At 40.8% G+C, this 16,570-nt stretch overlaps 1 protein-coding gene across 11 annotated transcripts in view; it reads right to left on the minus strand.

The window, feature by feature from the left end:
• PTPN2 (protein tyrosine phosphatase non-receptor type 2) overlaps positions 1–16,570 on the minus strand; it is a 101,522-nt gene that overhangs the window by 65,931 nt on the left and 19,021 nt on the right. For all 11 annotated transcript variants that reach the window (XM_055239240.2, XM_063641481.1, XM_063641475.1 and 8 more), the window contains exon 2: positions 10,374–10,464. In XM_055239240.2, the coding sequence (XP_055095215.2) occupies positions 10,374–10,464 (91 nt within the window). The remainder of the gene's footprint in view (positions 1–10,373; positions 10,465–16,570) is intronic.

The following is a 16,570-nucleotide window of genomic DNA, read 5'->3' on the forward strand; positions in this document are numbered from 1 at the left end:
CTGTGGAAGTTATATGTGACTTCTAAGGCTAGGTCACAAAAGGAAATAAAGCTTCTGCCTTGCTCTCTAAGAATGCTCACTCTTGAAACTCAGCTGCCTTGTGATAAAGTCCAGGTCTCATAGAGATGCCTTGTGTAGGTGTTCCTGGTGACAGCCCAGTTGAGGTCACAGTCAACAACAGTAAAAGAAGTTGCTTCTTCAAGGTGACTCTAGCCGCAGCCCCCATTTGAAATGCAACTACACAAAAGACCTTGAGTAACAATCACCTATCTGGGGTCAGTCAACCCCTAGATTTGTGAACATAATAAATGTCTCCTATTGTTTTAAGCCACTGTTTTGGGGTGGTTTGTTATATAGCAACAGATAAAACTTTTATTCCTCTTACTGAACCTTCCTGGTTTGGCTATGAAAGTTCTATGGTGGCCTCATAAACAGATTAAAAGACAGTTAATTTATTTCTTTCCAATCCTTATGCCTTTTATTTCTTATTCTTGCTTACTGTACTAACTAGGACCTAGAGTATAAGGTCAGGGAGAGAGAAGTATAATGTTAAGTAGAAGTGGTAAGAGTGAACACACTTATCTTGTTCCTGATATTTTTTTAAAACAATGCTTTCCTCATGTCATCATTATGAGTGATGTTGTTGCAGTTATCTCTTAGAAATCTTAGAAGTTCCCTTCTGTCTCTAGCTTGCTATGTGTCATTTTTAATCCTCAGAAAGGACTTTAAATAATCTTTTCATACTTATTGAGATAATCATATGGCTCTTTCTCCTTTGTTACTGTGGTGAATTATAAGATAATCTAGGCCAGGTGTGGAAGTTCACGCCTGTAATCCCAGCACTTTGGGAGGCCGAGGCAGATGGATCACCTGAGATCAGGAGCTCGAGACCAGCCTAACAAACATGGTGAAACCCCGTCTCTACCAAAAATACAAAAATTAGCCGGGCATCGCGGCTAACGCCTGTAATACCAACTACTTGGGAGGCTAAGCCAGGAGAATCGCTTGAACCCAGGAGGTGGAGGTTGCAGTGAGCCGAGATCACGCCACCGCACTCCAGCCTAGGCAACAAGAGCAAAACTCTGTCTCAAAAAAAAAAAAAAAAAAAAAAGACATTCTAATGTTAGCTGCCCTTATATTCCTGAAATAAACTTAATGTGAACATGATGTATTATCTTTTTAATACATTGCTATATTCAGTTTGCTAATCTTTTGTTAGGATTTCTACATCTATATTCACCTGCATTCATTTGCATTATTATGAAACATACCTGTAAAACCAGCTGGCCCAGTGTTTTCTTTGTGGATGTTGTTTATTAATGTCTTTAACTGTAAGTGGACTCTTCAGACTCTACTTCTGCTTGAGTCAGTTTTGGCAAATTATATTTTTCTAGGAATCTGTTCCATTTTTTCTAAATAATATTTACTGCCATAAAATTGTTGTCAGTATTCAATTCACGCTTTCTTTGTATACCTGTATTTATGTGCCCATTCTTTCTCCTGATATTGTTTATATGCACCTTCTTTCTTTCTTGTTTGATTGTTCATGCTCGATCTTGACAGAGTTGATCAGTCTTACCAAGGCTAACATTTAGTTTGGTTGGTCCCTTGTGCTGTAACTGTGATTTCTATTTCTGCCCTTTTGTTGTTGTTACCTCTTTCTGCTTTTTTTTTTTTTGCTTATTCTCTTATTTTTACTCTAAATTAGGTTAGACAGCACATTAATTTTAACTTTCATTTTAAAATACTGGGCCACGCATGGTGGCTCATGCCTGTAATCCTAGCACTTTGGAAGGCCGAGGCAGGCAGATACTTAAGGTCGGGAGTTTAAGACCAGCCTGGCCAACATAGCAAAACCCTGTCTCTACTAAAAAGTACAAAATTAGACAGGCCTGGTGGCATGTGCCTGTAGTCCCAGCTACTCGAGGGGCTGAGGCAGGAGAATTGCTTGAACTCGAGAGGCAGAGGCTGCAGTGAGCTGAGATCACACCCCTGCACTCCAGCCTAGGCAACAGAGCAAGACTCCATCTAAAAAATAATAAATAAAATATAATATATTTAAGACAATATATTTTTGTTGCAGTACTGTTTTAGCTGCTTTACACAAGTTTTGATAAGCAGTATTTTATATACTGTTTATTTTTAAGTTTCCATTATAATTTTGTCTTGATCCGTGATTTAGAAATGTTAAAACTTCCAAATTTATGGAAATGTTTATCTTTTTATTAATAACCTATATTTTAATTGCATTAAGATAAAAAATTATGAGCTATAAGATAGGAATTCTTTTTTTTTTTTTTTTTGAGATGGAGTTTCGCTCTTGTTGCCCAGGCTGGAGTGCAGTGGCGCAATCTTGGCTCACTGCAACCTCCGCCTCCCGCGTTCAAGCAATTCTCCTGCCTCAGCCTCCTGAGTAGCTGAGATTACAGGTATGCACCACTATGCCCGGCTAATTTTTGTATTTTTAGTAGAGACGAGGCTTCTCCATGTTGGTCGGGCTGGTCTCAAACTCCCGACTTCAGGTGATCCACCCGCCTCGGCCTCCCAAAGTGCTGGGATTACAGGCATGAGCCACGGCGCCCAGCCAGGCATTCTTAAATTTTAAGATTTACTTGACAGCCTAGTCAATAGTCCATTTTTTACAAATAGACCATGTCAGTCCTAGAAAAATATGCATTTTCTAATTGCTGGATATAGGGTTCTATGTATTTTTCTTCTTCTATTAAGGTTATTATATAAATCTATTTCTTTACAAATATCGTGTCTTATTAAGAAGCCCATGAACATGGATTTGTCAATTACTCCCCAAAATTCTATTCATTTTTGCTTAATACATCTTGGGGCTACTTTATTAGCTGCATACAAATCTCAGAGCTGATACTGACATCTGCATTCAAAGTAGTTATGCCATTTGCTAAGATCATGGGGGGAGCGTGCAGGAAGTATAGAAGTTTTCCCTTCCTTCTTCCCCCTCTAGTAACTCATTTAAAAAGTATGTTTATTTGAGAGTTTTTTTGTTTTCTAGAGCAACAAACCATGGACTATGTAACCTGACACTACCAGAATCATGAGTCTCTGTGTTAATTTCCTTTAAAATCTGACTATTTCACATGGATGAACCTTGAGGACAGTATGTCAAATGAAATAAACCAGTCACAGAAAGACAAATACTGCATGATTACACATATATTCAGTGTCTAAAGTAATCAAACTGATAGAAACAGAAAGCAGAATGCTGGCTGCCAGGGGCTGGGGGAAGAGGAAAATAGGGAGTTTTTCAATGGATTTAGAGTTTCAGTTATACAAGATGGAAAAGTTCCAGAAATCTATTGTACAACAATGTGCATACAGTTAACAATACTGTTAATATACACCTACAAGAAATTTATGGTATGGGTTTTTAACACACACACACACACACACACACAGACTGTTTCATGGCCAGTGAAAAGACACGACAGTTGACTTAATTGCTGGCACTCCCTTTTAGACCAAATAGTAAACTGGATTTCTACCTGTACTGCAAATAGGAAGATCTCAAAATTTGGCAGTAGTCTCTAATAGTATAAAGACATTTCCCAAAGTAACCATTACCAGCTACTCTCTTTTCAAACAACCAAGTTCTTGTCCATCTCTTCTACACTGTCTCACAGTTAACTGAGACAACTGAGGCATCTCTAGGTTGTAGCAATTAAATGAAGATTGTGGACCTCTTCAAATCCTTTCAATTTTCTTCCTTTTTTGAGACAAGGTCTCACATTGCTCAGGCTGGAGTGCAGTGGCACAATCACAGCTCACTGTAGCCTCAAATTCCTGGTCTCAAGCGATCCTCCCTCCTCGGCCTCCCAAAGCGTTGGGACTACAAGCATAAGCTACTGCACCCAGCCCAGATTCTATTTTAAAATATCCTTTTTCCTCTATGTTTCTCGTATTCAGAACTCCAAATGTAGTTTCCATATGTCAGTCTGAGGAGTGGTGCCATGGTGAGTGTAAAAGAATGATGTAAGATTGTTTAAAAATAAACATTTCCAGACCGGCTGAATCCAAATCTAGAAAAGAAAGATCTGGGACTCTGAATTTTTAAAAAATTATTTTTCCATTCCCCTTTATTTACCTAGCTTTTTCTTAAAAGCCATCCCTGCCTCCTTGGGCAGAGCCTCTTCTCAGCTCCATCGACGCACTGTCATATCTTACAATATCTGTAACATGCTTATGTGTTAATCTCAAGTATACCGTAAATTATTCGATACATAGCATAGTATCAAACACGTAGCTGGTTTTCAACAAATGTTTTCTGAACCAAATCAACAACTGTCAAGTACTATATATAGAAATGCATTTAAAAAAACTTTTAGAGACAGTCTTGCTCTGTCACCCAAGCTGGAGTGCACTGGTGCCATTGCAACTCACTGCATCTTCAAATTAATGGTCTCAAGTGATCCTCCTGCCCCAGTCTCCTGAATAGCTGGGACTACAGGCATGCATCACCATGTCCCAGCTAATTAAAAAAAAATTCTTTGTAGCGATGGGGTCTCACTATGTTGCCCAGGCTGGTCTCAAACTCCTGGCCTTAAGCAATCTCCTACCTCAGCCTTCCAAAGTGTTGGGATTATAAGCATGAGCCACAGCACCCAGCCAGAAACACATTTTTAAATGACATAATGACTATCAGTTGGAAAAGGTACATCAACACCATGCCAGCTTTTTAAAAATACACACTCTTGAGCCCCTCTGGACTTAGTGAATGAGAACCACCACCTCCAATGGATGAGACTACCACTCACGGGAAAGAGGCTGTTGAGCTGGTATTTGCAGAAGGAGAACTTTGACTGAGATGCGTCAGAGAGAGGAGGGGAAGAATATTTCAAAAAGGGAATGACATATTTGAAGCCACTGAAGTATTAAAAACCAGTCACGCTAGAAGAACTCCAAGTGATTCAGTTTTACTGAAATGAATAATTTCTAGGAAAATGGCTAGAAAAGATTTAGAGAGGTGTGTAAAGGGGTCAATCTCCAAAAAGCCCAGTAGGATAATGCTAAAGAAGTTTAACTTTTTCATAAAAATTGTGCAGCACTATTAGAGAGGGGAGTGGAAAACACACTTACATTATACAAAGATTATTCCAGATACCATGAAAATGGACTGAAGTGGGAACAGAAGGGAAACAAGGAGACTGGTTTGGAGGCTACTGTAATGATGAGGAAAAGCGTAGTAGGGCCTGAACCAAGCCAATGTGAACAGAGAAGAAAACAGATTTGAAATACATTATGGAGGCTGAGCACGGTGCCTCACACCTGTAATCCCAACACATCAGGAGGTTGGGGCAGGTGGACTACATGAGTCCAGGAGTTTGAGACCAGCCTGGGCAACATGATGAAACCCCACCTCTACAAAAAATCTAAAAAACTAGCTCAGCATGGCAGCATGCACCCGTAGTCCCAGCTACTCAGGAGGCTGAGGTGGGAGAATCACCTGAGCCTGGGAGGCAGAGGTTGCAGTGAGCCGAGACGGTGACACTGCATTGCAGCCTGAGTGACAGAGCCAGACCCTGTCTCAAAAAAAAAAAAAAAAAAAGGAAGAAAAAAGAAAAAGAAATAGAAATACATCATGGAAATGGAAATTAGTATTACTTAGTGACGTGAGAGATGAATGAGGGAAGAATCTGTTTCTGGCTTCAGAAAATGTGTAAATAATGGCACCACTTATAAACATGGTGAAAAGGAGAAAAGGCAGGTGTGGGGCTAAAGCCAGTAAAGGGTGTCAGGGAGGAACACTCACTCAGTGTGCAGACATACTGAGTCTGAGGTGGCTACAGGACACCCAGACAGAGATGACGACTTGGATACACAGACCTGTAGACAGAAAAGTCCAAGACTGCAGATGAGATTCGGGGTTATAAGCAGAGATGGAAACTAGGCCCACAGCAGATGAGATCATTCATCCAAGTGTTACAGTGAGAAGGAGAGAGAAACAGACTTCTGAAGAAATAAAGGAAAAGTGAGGAGGAGACACCCTGAAAATAGGGGAGCGGCCAAACAGGAAAATCAGAAAAATTACAGGGTTAGGAAAAAAGGCACGGTCGGCTGGGCACAGTGGCTCACACTTGCAATCCTAGCACTTTGAGAGGCCGAGGTGGGCCAATCACTTGACATCAGGAGTTCGAGACCAGCCTGGCCAACATGGTGAAACCCTGTTTCTACTAAAATTACAAAAATTAGCCGGGCGAGGTGGCGCATGCCTGTAATCCCAGCTACTCAGGAGGCTGAGGCAGGAGAATAATGTCAAAAGTCACAGAGAAAGAAACCAGTGGAAAGTCTCTCGTTGTATTTGACAACTACAGCTACAGTGCTTTTAGAATAAGTTTCAGTGGGGAGTCTGGGAAAGAAGCATGGGCTGAAGTGTGCATGGTGGGGAGGATGGAGAGACAAATGGCACATTGATTCTTTTAAGCCTGTGTATACGTAAGAGATGTCCATCCATGTAGGTAAGAAAGGAAGTGGGGGCTGGGATGGGATATAAGGGTTGAGACAAAAGAGAGCGAACCACATTTATACAAAAGAGAAGAAGTTATCAGACAGAAAGAGGCTGAAAACACAAAAAGCAGTGATGACGAAGAGCAGGGCCCATGAAGAGGATGGGGACGAAGGATTCGGCTAGGACAGAGGGAGGGGAGGCTTCTCTCCTGGGACTTTAGGGAAGGATGGGGCAAAAGAAAGTGAGTTTCCAGGTGACAGAACATGAAGCTAAGGTGGTGTTTCCTGATTTTTACAACTTTTATCTGTAGAATTGAAAGCAGGACGATACTCTGAGCATGGTGAGGAGCTCTGAGAGATGATTCACTCGGTGCAGAGCTGGAGCAGGGTGCCAGTGGGGCTGACGAGGGCGTGAGGACAGCAAGGCAACCCCAAGCCCACGTTAACACCGGAGTCCACCCAAGGCACACGCCCATTTGCCCAAAGGGCAGAGAGGACGAATGACTGATTTTTCCTAAGTTGGAGCTTCACAAAATGGTGGAACTAAAAAATCCACAGTTATTTTTTAAATATAAAAACAGCAAGAAAGTTATTAATAGTTAGGTTAGAGGACGAAGTAATTTGCTTCACTACATTTTTTAATCGAAATTTCAATTCAATACATTTCCAACTTCACAATACATGAAAAAGTCAACTAAAGATCCTGCTGAAGTCAAAGAGCAGGTACAGTGGGAGTAAGCAAGTGAAAGCTGGAATGACAGAAAGTAGATTTCAGAGGTGAAGATGACTAAAGGTCAATGTCAGTGGAGCTGAACAGATCTAGGAACTCTAGCACAATGAGCCGTAGTTTTTTCCCAGAGACACGAAGTCACCCAGGATGAGGAAGGTGGGAAGGAGAGGGTAAGGAGAAAGACAGTGAATGACTGAAGTCAGGAGAGGAGAGGCACCAGGGCGGTGTGGGGATGTGCTGACCAGCACAAGCCTTGGAAGAGATCATTTCCATTTGCAGGCTGAAGCGTATTGGCTCAGACTAGAAAATCCTGTGGCTACGTGAGAAGCAAGAATGAGCAGTCTCCATCTCAGAGATCAGGAGAACATGGCTTACTAGGGAGGCGTGTGTGGGGAGGGAGGTGTGTGTGGGGAGGGAGGCATGTGTGGGGAGGGAGGGGGCAAAGAAGAAGAAGAGTAGGGAGAACATGCACTGGGGGTTGCTCCCAGCAGAGCACAGCTCCAGAGGACAACCACTGCATGGTCCGCAGGAGGGAAGCTCGGTTCTCTCAAGGCTAAGGTGCTTTTCAATGAGAAGGCATACAGGAAGAGCCTGGTCCCAATGATGATGGAGGGAGGCCTGATAACGCACATTTTAAAGAGCGTCTCCCTGCAGCCTTCAACTACAGGTATACAACATTAAGTCTAAAAGCTGAGGAGACAAATCATAAGAGTTTTATTGATGTATATACTTGAGGATAACTTAAGTTACAAATGTTTTTACTTTAAAATAAAATGTCTCAATTCCAATTAAAAAAAAAATTATCAGCTGGGCATGGTGGCTCATGACTATAATCCCAGCACTTTGGGAGACTGATGCAGGTGGATCACTTGAGGTAAGGAGTTCGAGACCAGCCTCGCCAACATGGTGAAACTCCATCTCTACTAAAAATACAAAAATAAGCCGGGCATGGTGGTGCATGCCTGTAATCCCAGCTACTTGGGAGGCTGAGGCAGGAGAATCGCTTGAATCCAGGAGGCAGGGGTTTGCAGTGAGCCAAGATCACGCCACTGCACTCCAGCCTGGGTAACAGAGTGAAACATCCTCTCGAAAAAAAAAAAAAAAAAAATCCCATTTAGATCAATTTGATAAAACGAATTAGGGGACTCAAATGTAGTGCATCCAATAATTGCAATTACAACAAATATATAAAAATTAAAGGCAACACCAGGTTAGGGAAGGAGGATGCAAGCAAGAGGACTGTGGCCCCAGAAAAGCAGTGCAAGTGACCCTCTGATGGCAATGCTTCACTGGTTTGCATCCAGACTGTGGTGGTGATCCTAGGAATCTACAAGTGATAAAACTGCACAGAACTTACACACACACACAAACAAGTGCATGTAAAACTGGTGAAACCTGGATGGACTGTATTGTTTCAGGTTCCCAGATGTGATATTGGACTGTAGTTACGCAAGATGTTACCACTGGGGAAACTAGGTGAGGGGTATACTCGATCTTTCTGTATTATTTCTTACAACTGCATCCAAATCTACAATTTTCAAAATCAAAAGCAAGGTGTACAACTGGAAAATACTGTCTTCAAAACTCATGGTAACATTAGAGAATTATTCTCTGTAGCTCAGTGATTCTCAATCAGAGATTTGGAGGCAGGGGAAGGGCACCTAAGTATCAGAATTACTGCCCACACCTGCTATTCCCTGAACGCACACCCACACCGGAACTGCCACCGTGATGAGCCACATGTTTTGGAGGAAGTGGGTCATATCTTCAAGTGTGCTGCAACTGAAGAAAATGGAAAACCACTCTTCTAGCTACTTATCTTTAAGAACACTTCTAACTGGTAGTAAAGAAAAAAGCATGTAAGAGAAACATAGTATTTAATAGTAATTTATAACAAACATGAAATACTTTGAGAGACTGCTTCTCATTTGATTTGCCCAAAATCAGCCAATACACCCTTCTTGGAAATGTATTTGGTCAACATAAGAAAAACATTCTATTCATGTAAGAATAAAAATAAGGATTTTTTTTCAGTAATTGATGGATTTTTCAGTGGTACATCCAGACCCTAAATATCTTATCTATAACCAATGTACATAAAGGTATACAGTCTGTGTCCTTGAACAGAGTGAAATGGTTCAACCTACACAGGAGATCTTAGCAGGCAGCACCATACCCTAGTCAACAGGGGAACAACCAGAAACAAGCAAAAACCAGAACGTGATCAATCTGATACTGTTTTTCAAGTCCCTACTAACAAGGAGCCCTAAAGAGAAAACCTATGTTTAGCCCACTAAAGTCAAACATAGGGAAACATGCTGAAGCAGGAAGGAGGCCCAATTTAATATCTGAATAAGCTGCATGAATCAGAACAAAAAATAAAATCACTGCATGATGAATACACCAAAGAACTCTAGTATTATAATTGTTCACGCAATTGTGTGTGTGTGTGTGTGTGTATGTGTATACATCATCATTTAAATGTCCAACAACAGGAGAACTTATGCAAAAGAGTGGTATATCCAAAGCCACTGTCAAAGCAATTAAAAATTGTGTTTATAATAAAAAAAAGTTTACAATGTACTGCTAAGAAAAGAGCTACAAATGAGTATGTGGCAAGATTCTAATTTTCCGTTTAAAATACATGTTTATTTTTAAAAACTCCAAAGAATATAAACCCAAGTTATTATTTATTTTTAAATAAGTTTGTTCCTTATACTTTTCTCTGTTTTCTAAGTTTTCTACAGCGAGTACATACTACTCTTATAACTTGGGGAAGGAAAAAAAACCAAACTACGCCAATAACTATTTTAAACAAAACTTACAAAGGCCATGGAATGATATGAAAAGGAAATACATATGGATATTATATAGACATCTATAATTACAATTATTTTAAAGAAAGAAAAACTATGCATAAGAAAAACAGGTTGTGGGAAATACACCAAAATAATGGTGCCTATGTTTGAGGGATGAAATAATTATGGGTAATTATTTTTCCTTCTACTATTCTACACCTTTAAATTCTTATTTAAAGAATGTGTCTTATGTAAATAGGAAAAAAATTACTGTATTTATCAACACTGACCCCAAGCCCTCCTTTTCACTACATCCTGTCTCCTAAAACAAACCAAAAAATGCACACGCACACACACCCACAAGTACTTACATGGGCTTACATCTCTGTATCTGTTTCGATTTCTGTTTTCTGGAAACTTGGCCACTCTATGAGGATAGTCATGGGACTCATTTCGAATTTCCTTAAAATAACAAAAATATATTTTAATATCCCTCTTAAATTCTCCACAGCAAAACATATCTTCCCAGCCAGTGTAAAATAACATGAAGCACTTATGATATGCCAAGTACTATGGAAAGCACACTGTTTACATCGATTAATCATTTAATCCTCACAATACTAATGGAAACGATTTTCTTCCCCATTTTACCTGTGAGGGATGAAAGGCTTTCAAAGGTTAAAAATCCACCAAAGATCCCATAGCTAGTAAGTGGCCGTCCCAGGATTGAAGCAAAGGTCCTTCAGATGCCAAAGTCTGTGCTCTAGATCTGTTTACTTACTGCTAATTAGGCTCTATTCAACACCTACAAGCAAGCATCAAACACCTTATGAAGCAGAATTAATGCAATGGAAGTATCTACGGTCAGCCACATCATATTCAAATTCTGACTAAAACTCATAGCATCTACCTAAATTTTGTAGTTTCTGCCTGAAAATATTTATTTCTTCATGTTCATGCTATTTAACTGTTACTTTATTTTGAACCCAGAAATATCCTCAAATTTTATTTCTATCATGTTTGTCATTACTTCTCCTTAAAAAAAAAAAAATTATTTCTAGAGCCATAAATGTTCAGCAACAAGCCGGGTGCAGTGGCTCACGCCTGTAATCCCAACACTTTGGGAGGCTGAGGTAGGCGGATCACCTGAGGTCAGGAGTTGGAGATCAGCCTGGCCAACATTGTGAAACCCTAGCTCTATTAAAAATACAAAAATTGGGCCAGGTGCGGTGGCTCACACCTGTAATCCCAGCACTTTGGGAGGCCGAGGCGGGGGATCACCTGAGGTCAGGAGTTCGAGACCAACCTGGCCAACATGGCGAACCCCATCTCTACTAAATACACAAAAAATCAGCTACGCATGGTGATGGGTGCCTGTAATCCCAGCTACTTGGGAGGCTGAGGCAGGAGAACTGCTTGAACCCGGGAGGTGGAGGTTGCAGTGAGCTGAGATCGTGCCATTGCACTCCAGTCTGGGTGACAGAGCGAGACTCTATCAAAAAAAAAAAAAAAACCCAAAAAAATACAAAAATTAGGCCTTGCGCGGTGGCTCACAGCTGTAATCCCAGCACTTTGGGAGGCCGAGGTGGGTGGATCACGAGGTCAGGAGTTCAAGACCAGCCTGGCCAAGATGGTGAAACCTCGTCTCTACTGAAACTGCAAAAATTAGCCAGGCGCAATGGCAGGCACCTGTAATCCCAGCTACTCAGGAGGCTGAGGCAGAAGAATTGCTTGAAACCGGGTGGCTGAGGTTGCAGTGAGCCAAGGTCGCACCACTGTACTCTAGCCTGGGTGACAGAGTGAGGCAGAAAAAGCAAAACAAAACAAAAATTAGCCAGGCCTGTTGACGAGCGCCTGTAATCCCAGCTACTCAGGAGGCTGAGGCATGAGAATCACTTTAACCCCGGAGGCGGAGACTGCAGTGAGCTGAGATTGCACCACTGCAACAACCAGCAGGCCTGAGGCTCATCCTAGGTGCCTTCGGGTTCTCTGCATTTCAACGTGGAAGACATTCTGTAAGGCTATGTCCACACTAAGCTCTCACTACTGATGTATCCAGAGTGGCCAGGTTTGATCTCCCAGGAAACGGTGTTCTAAGAATTCAAGTAAATACAGAAATGTAACAGAAACCAAAAAGAAAGCATGTTTTAATAGCAAAAATTAAATTGTGCTTTTGCTCACATTATCGCATGTAAGAAAAAGCATTTTAAAAGTTAGGTGCCATTTTGTTTATTTGTTTTTATAGAGATAGAGGCTCACTTTTTGCCCAGGCTGGTCTCGAACACCTGGGCTCAAGTGGTCTACCTGCCTCAGCCTCCCAAAGTGCTGGGATTACAGGTTTGAGCCATCACCGTCAGCCGAGTATCTGAAGTTTTTATTTATGGAACATGATGCACAAATTTCTAATATGAAACTTCTCCATTTTTCTGGAAGTGAATGGACTGGTAAGAGTACTTTTGCAAGATATAAGACACTGTTATTAGCCTGCAACGTGGAAGAGAAATTTAATTTTATCCCTTCCAAATGGAAAGTTAATTGACTTAATACCATTTATTGGTTTCTGCATTTATCAGTAACACCTGCTCTATCATAAACCAAGTTTCAGCACACACAGGAATCTGTTTCTAGATCCTCATTCTACTTCACAGAAGCATTTGCTTGCCCTTGAGACAGTATCAAATTTTAGTTACTACAGCTTTGTAATCAATGTATCTGGAAGGCAAGTTGTCCCCTATTTATTCTCCCCATTTGCATTGTAGTTCATGATATTTTAACTAATTTGTAGTTTTCTTCATAAAGGTATGCTAAAGGTTAGCATAAATGTATGATAAAGGTTTCTTCTTAGATATCTGATAGGTTTTGTCGCTACTGTAAATGGGATTAAAACAACAAAAAACCTATTGGCCATTACTAGTGTATAGGAAAGATATAGATTTGCAGGGAGGGCAAGCTTAAAACAACAGGCAGAGCAGGACTCCCTCCACTTCTTCCACTTCTGTGATACATACATACCCATTCTCCACACTTAAGGCCATCTGTCAGGTGCAGATTTCTATTTTTAGCCCAGAGAAAGACACTTCTTTGTGTTCACTATATAAAAGAGGGTAAGGCCCCCAGTATAGTGGTAGGGAGATTTAAAATTTACAAAACACAGTACAACAGCCAAGTTATTGGGGTAAAGAAATACATTCATAACACAAATACATTTTCTCAGCTAATAAGATCTCTTGCACTGAGTCCATTCTTTCGCATCTCCAATATTGTTCTACTTTATAAAAAAAATTTCAGTGAACTTAGAAGAACCAATATTTCAAAAAGCAGCTCCCAGAGGTGCATATTAGCTGTTTATTCTAATATCCTCTTTCTCTTTCTTTTTCTTTTTTTTTTTTTTGAGGCAGAGTCTTACTCTGTTGTCCAGGCTGGAGTGCAGTGGTGTAATCTCAGCTCACTGCAACCTCTGCCTCCCAGGTTCAAGAGATTCTCCTGTCTCAGCCTCTTGACTAGCTGGGATTACAGGCATGCGCCACCATGCCTGCCTAATTTTTGTATTTCTAGTAGGGACGGAGTTTCACTCTGTTGGCCAGGCTGGTCTCAAACTCTTGACCTTAAGTGATCCACCCGCCTCAGCCTCCCAAAGTGCTGGAATTACAGGCATGAGCCACTGCACCCAGCCCCAATATCCTTTCTTTCTTACTAAAGGTATCTGCTTTTGTTTTCGGACCACAATGAGCCCAGCTGAAAACTATTTGTCCCAGCCTCTAAGGTCCTGTGACAGTCTGGCCAATGGGAATAAGCAGAAACCACTGGGTTGGGCTGCAGGAAAATGTTGACAAAGAGGACTGGCTCCAGGTACCTTTGTCCTCACTGCTGCCTGCCTGGAACGCAGGTTTTGCTGTCGGGGGTGAGGGGTGGGAACAGGCAGGAGCCATCCTGTGACAACAAGGTAAAAAGCACATTCCTAAGAAAGGTAAGCAGAAATACCAGCATTGAGTCATGGGTGACATCAAGAAGCCACAGTAACAGCCCTGAAGTCTCTCTCCAGAATTCATATCACATGAGAAACATAAACTCTTACTTGTTAAATCAGCTGTTGATTAATTTTCTTTCCCACGTAGCTAAATCAGGTCTGTAACTAATATACGCAGCAAAACCAAATCTCAACAACAACTAGATCTGACACTGATGAGGCATTTTCAGGAATACCCAAGACACAAAAATAAATAATTTTATAAGCACATTGCATAAGCAATAAAATATATAGTGTCTGTCTAAACGGCATTAGGAAAGCAGACAGCTGAGCTATTCACTAGGTCTATCACATAAGGCAAAGCCAGCTCTACTTGTGTTCTGGAGCTAAAACTTTCCCCTTCTATCACAGATTCCCAATGTTTCCCTCTGGGCACAGTGGCTTGACACATGCAATCCTGGTGCTTTGCGAGGCCCAGGTGGAAGGATCACTTGAAGGTAGGAGTTTGAGACCAGCCTGGGCAACACAGTGAGACGCCAGCTATGCCGAAAAATTTTTTTAATTAGCTGGGGATGGTGGTGTCCATGTGTAGTTCCATCTTCTTGGGAGGCAGAGGCAGGAGGATTGCTTGAACCCAGGAGTTCAAGACTGTAGTGAGCTAGGATCCTGCCACTGCACTCTAGCCTGGGCAACAGAGTAAGGCCCTCTTAAAAAAAAAAAAAAAAGTTTCCCATCAGCAGTGAAACCTGTTAATCCAAGGTTTCTCAGCCTCAGCACTACTGACATTTTAGGCTGGCTAATTTTTTTTGGGGGGGGCAAGTGGGGACTGTCTTGTGTATTGCAGGATGTTTAGCAGCAGCATCCCTGGCCTCTACCCATTAGATGTCAGTGGCACCCGTCCCTGCATCTGTAACAACCAAAAATCTCTCCAGGCATTGCCAAATGTCCTTCGACAGCAAAATCCATCACGAACATATCCCCCACCAACACACAGTTCAGAACCACCGTTCTCATTTAATACCAAACCACACCTTTAATCAAAACTACATCTAAATGGCAAGGATCTTTGCTTTAAAGTGTAATTTAACCAAAAATTTTAAATCTAATTATTTTTAATATGATTTTTGCTCAAAAAAAGCAAGGAATAATTGAGTCACTAGTTAATTTCTTTCTTAGTGGCAATGATCCAAAATGTAGGCAACTCATAGCACAAAGATATCTTTCACAGTTACTTACAATGTTGAAAGGCTTTAAATAAACTAAATGTCTAATGACAAAGAAAAGACTAGTTGAATAAATCGTGGTACATCCAACTGAGTATCATGCAGCTCTTTTAAAAACAGGCCCTCATACCAAATTGGTAGTAGCATAAACTCACAATCTCTTGGAAAGATAATATATGACATAAACAAAGGAAGAACAAATCAGTAAATGGAACTGAGCTATTATTAATACATGCTATTTGGTAAAAAAAAAAAAAAAAAAAAAAGAAAAGAAAATCCACTTAGCTCCTTAGCTGTATTTGAAATTTAAACACACATGTGCATTGCCTACATTAAGACCACACACCACCTTTTTCCATAGTAGTCTAATTTTTGGAACATTATGAAATGGTCCATTCTAATTAATGGCCTTATAGCTTATCTCCATGCCCAAAGATTTTAAATTCTAAACATACCTACTTTCCTTTTTTTGAGACAGAGTCTTGCTCTGTTGCCAGGCTAGGGTGCAGTGGTGCGATCTCGGCTCACGGTAACCTCAGCCTCCTGGGTTAAATCGATTCTCCTGCCTCAGCCTCCCGAGTAGCTGGGACAAGTGCCCGCCACTACGCCTGGCTAATTTTTTTTTTTTGTATTTTTAGTAGAGACGGGGTTTCACCATATTAGCCAGGATGGTCTTGATCTCCTGACCTCGTGATCTGCCCGCCTCAGCCTCTAGGATTACAGGCGTGAGCCACCGCACCCAGCCTGAACATACCATACCTACTTTCAATGTGTTTACTTTCTCCTATTATTTCACCTCCTAATATTTTCACTTAATAACATTTAATCCCTTTTGAAATTTACTTTGAGAGATATATATATATGTCTTCATATATATGTATGGCTTAAAATAAGGAACTAAACTGATTCTACTATAGAAATAATTTTGCTGGGCTCAAATAATGCTGGGTTGAAATGTAAGAGTAAGATTTTTTATATTCATCTAGCTACTCTTCATTTCATAAGCAGTAACTGTGCCTAAATGGTACTGTTTAAATACAGGGACTCTCAAAAGTCTCAGGACTTCTGCTTAAGAAATTCCAAAAGTATACTTTACATAAAGTCATCATTATACTTTGTTTTTCATTGCAACAAGCCTTTCAAGAGAATCACAAAATTCAGAAGGTCATCTTTAAGCAGACATTCATAGAATCCTCAAACTAACTTGGTGTTATAGGATGGTCTTGAAAGAAACTGAGGCCAGGCGCTGTGAGTCATGCCTGTAATCCCAATACTTTGGGAGGTTGAGGCAGGAGAATCACTTGAGACCGGTCTGGGCAACACAGAGAGACCCCCATCTCTATTAAAAAATTTTAAAATTAGCAAGGCATGGTGGTAC

Source organism: Symphalangus syndactylus, chromosome 1, assembly GCF_028878055.3.
Source record: "Symphalangus syndactylus isolate Jambi chromosome 1, NHGRI_mSymSyn1-v2.1_pri, whole genome shotgun sequence".
Taxonomy (NCBI): Eukaryota; Metazoa; Chordata; class Mammalia; order Primates; family Hylobatidae; genus Symphalangus; species Symphalangus syndactylus.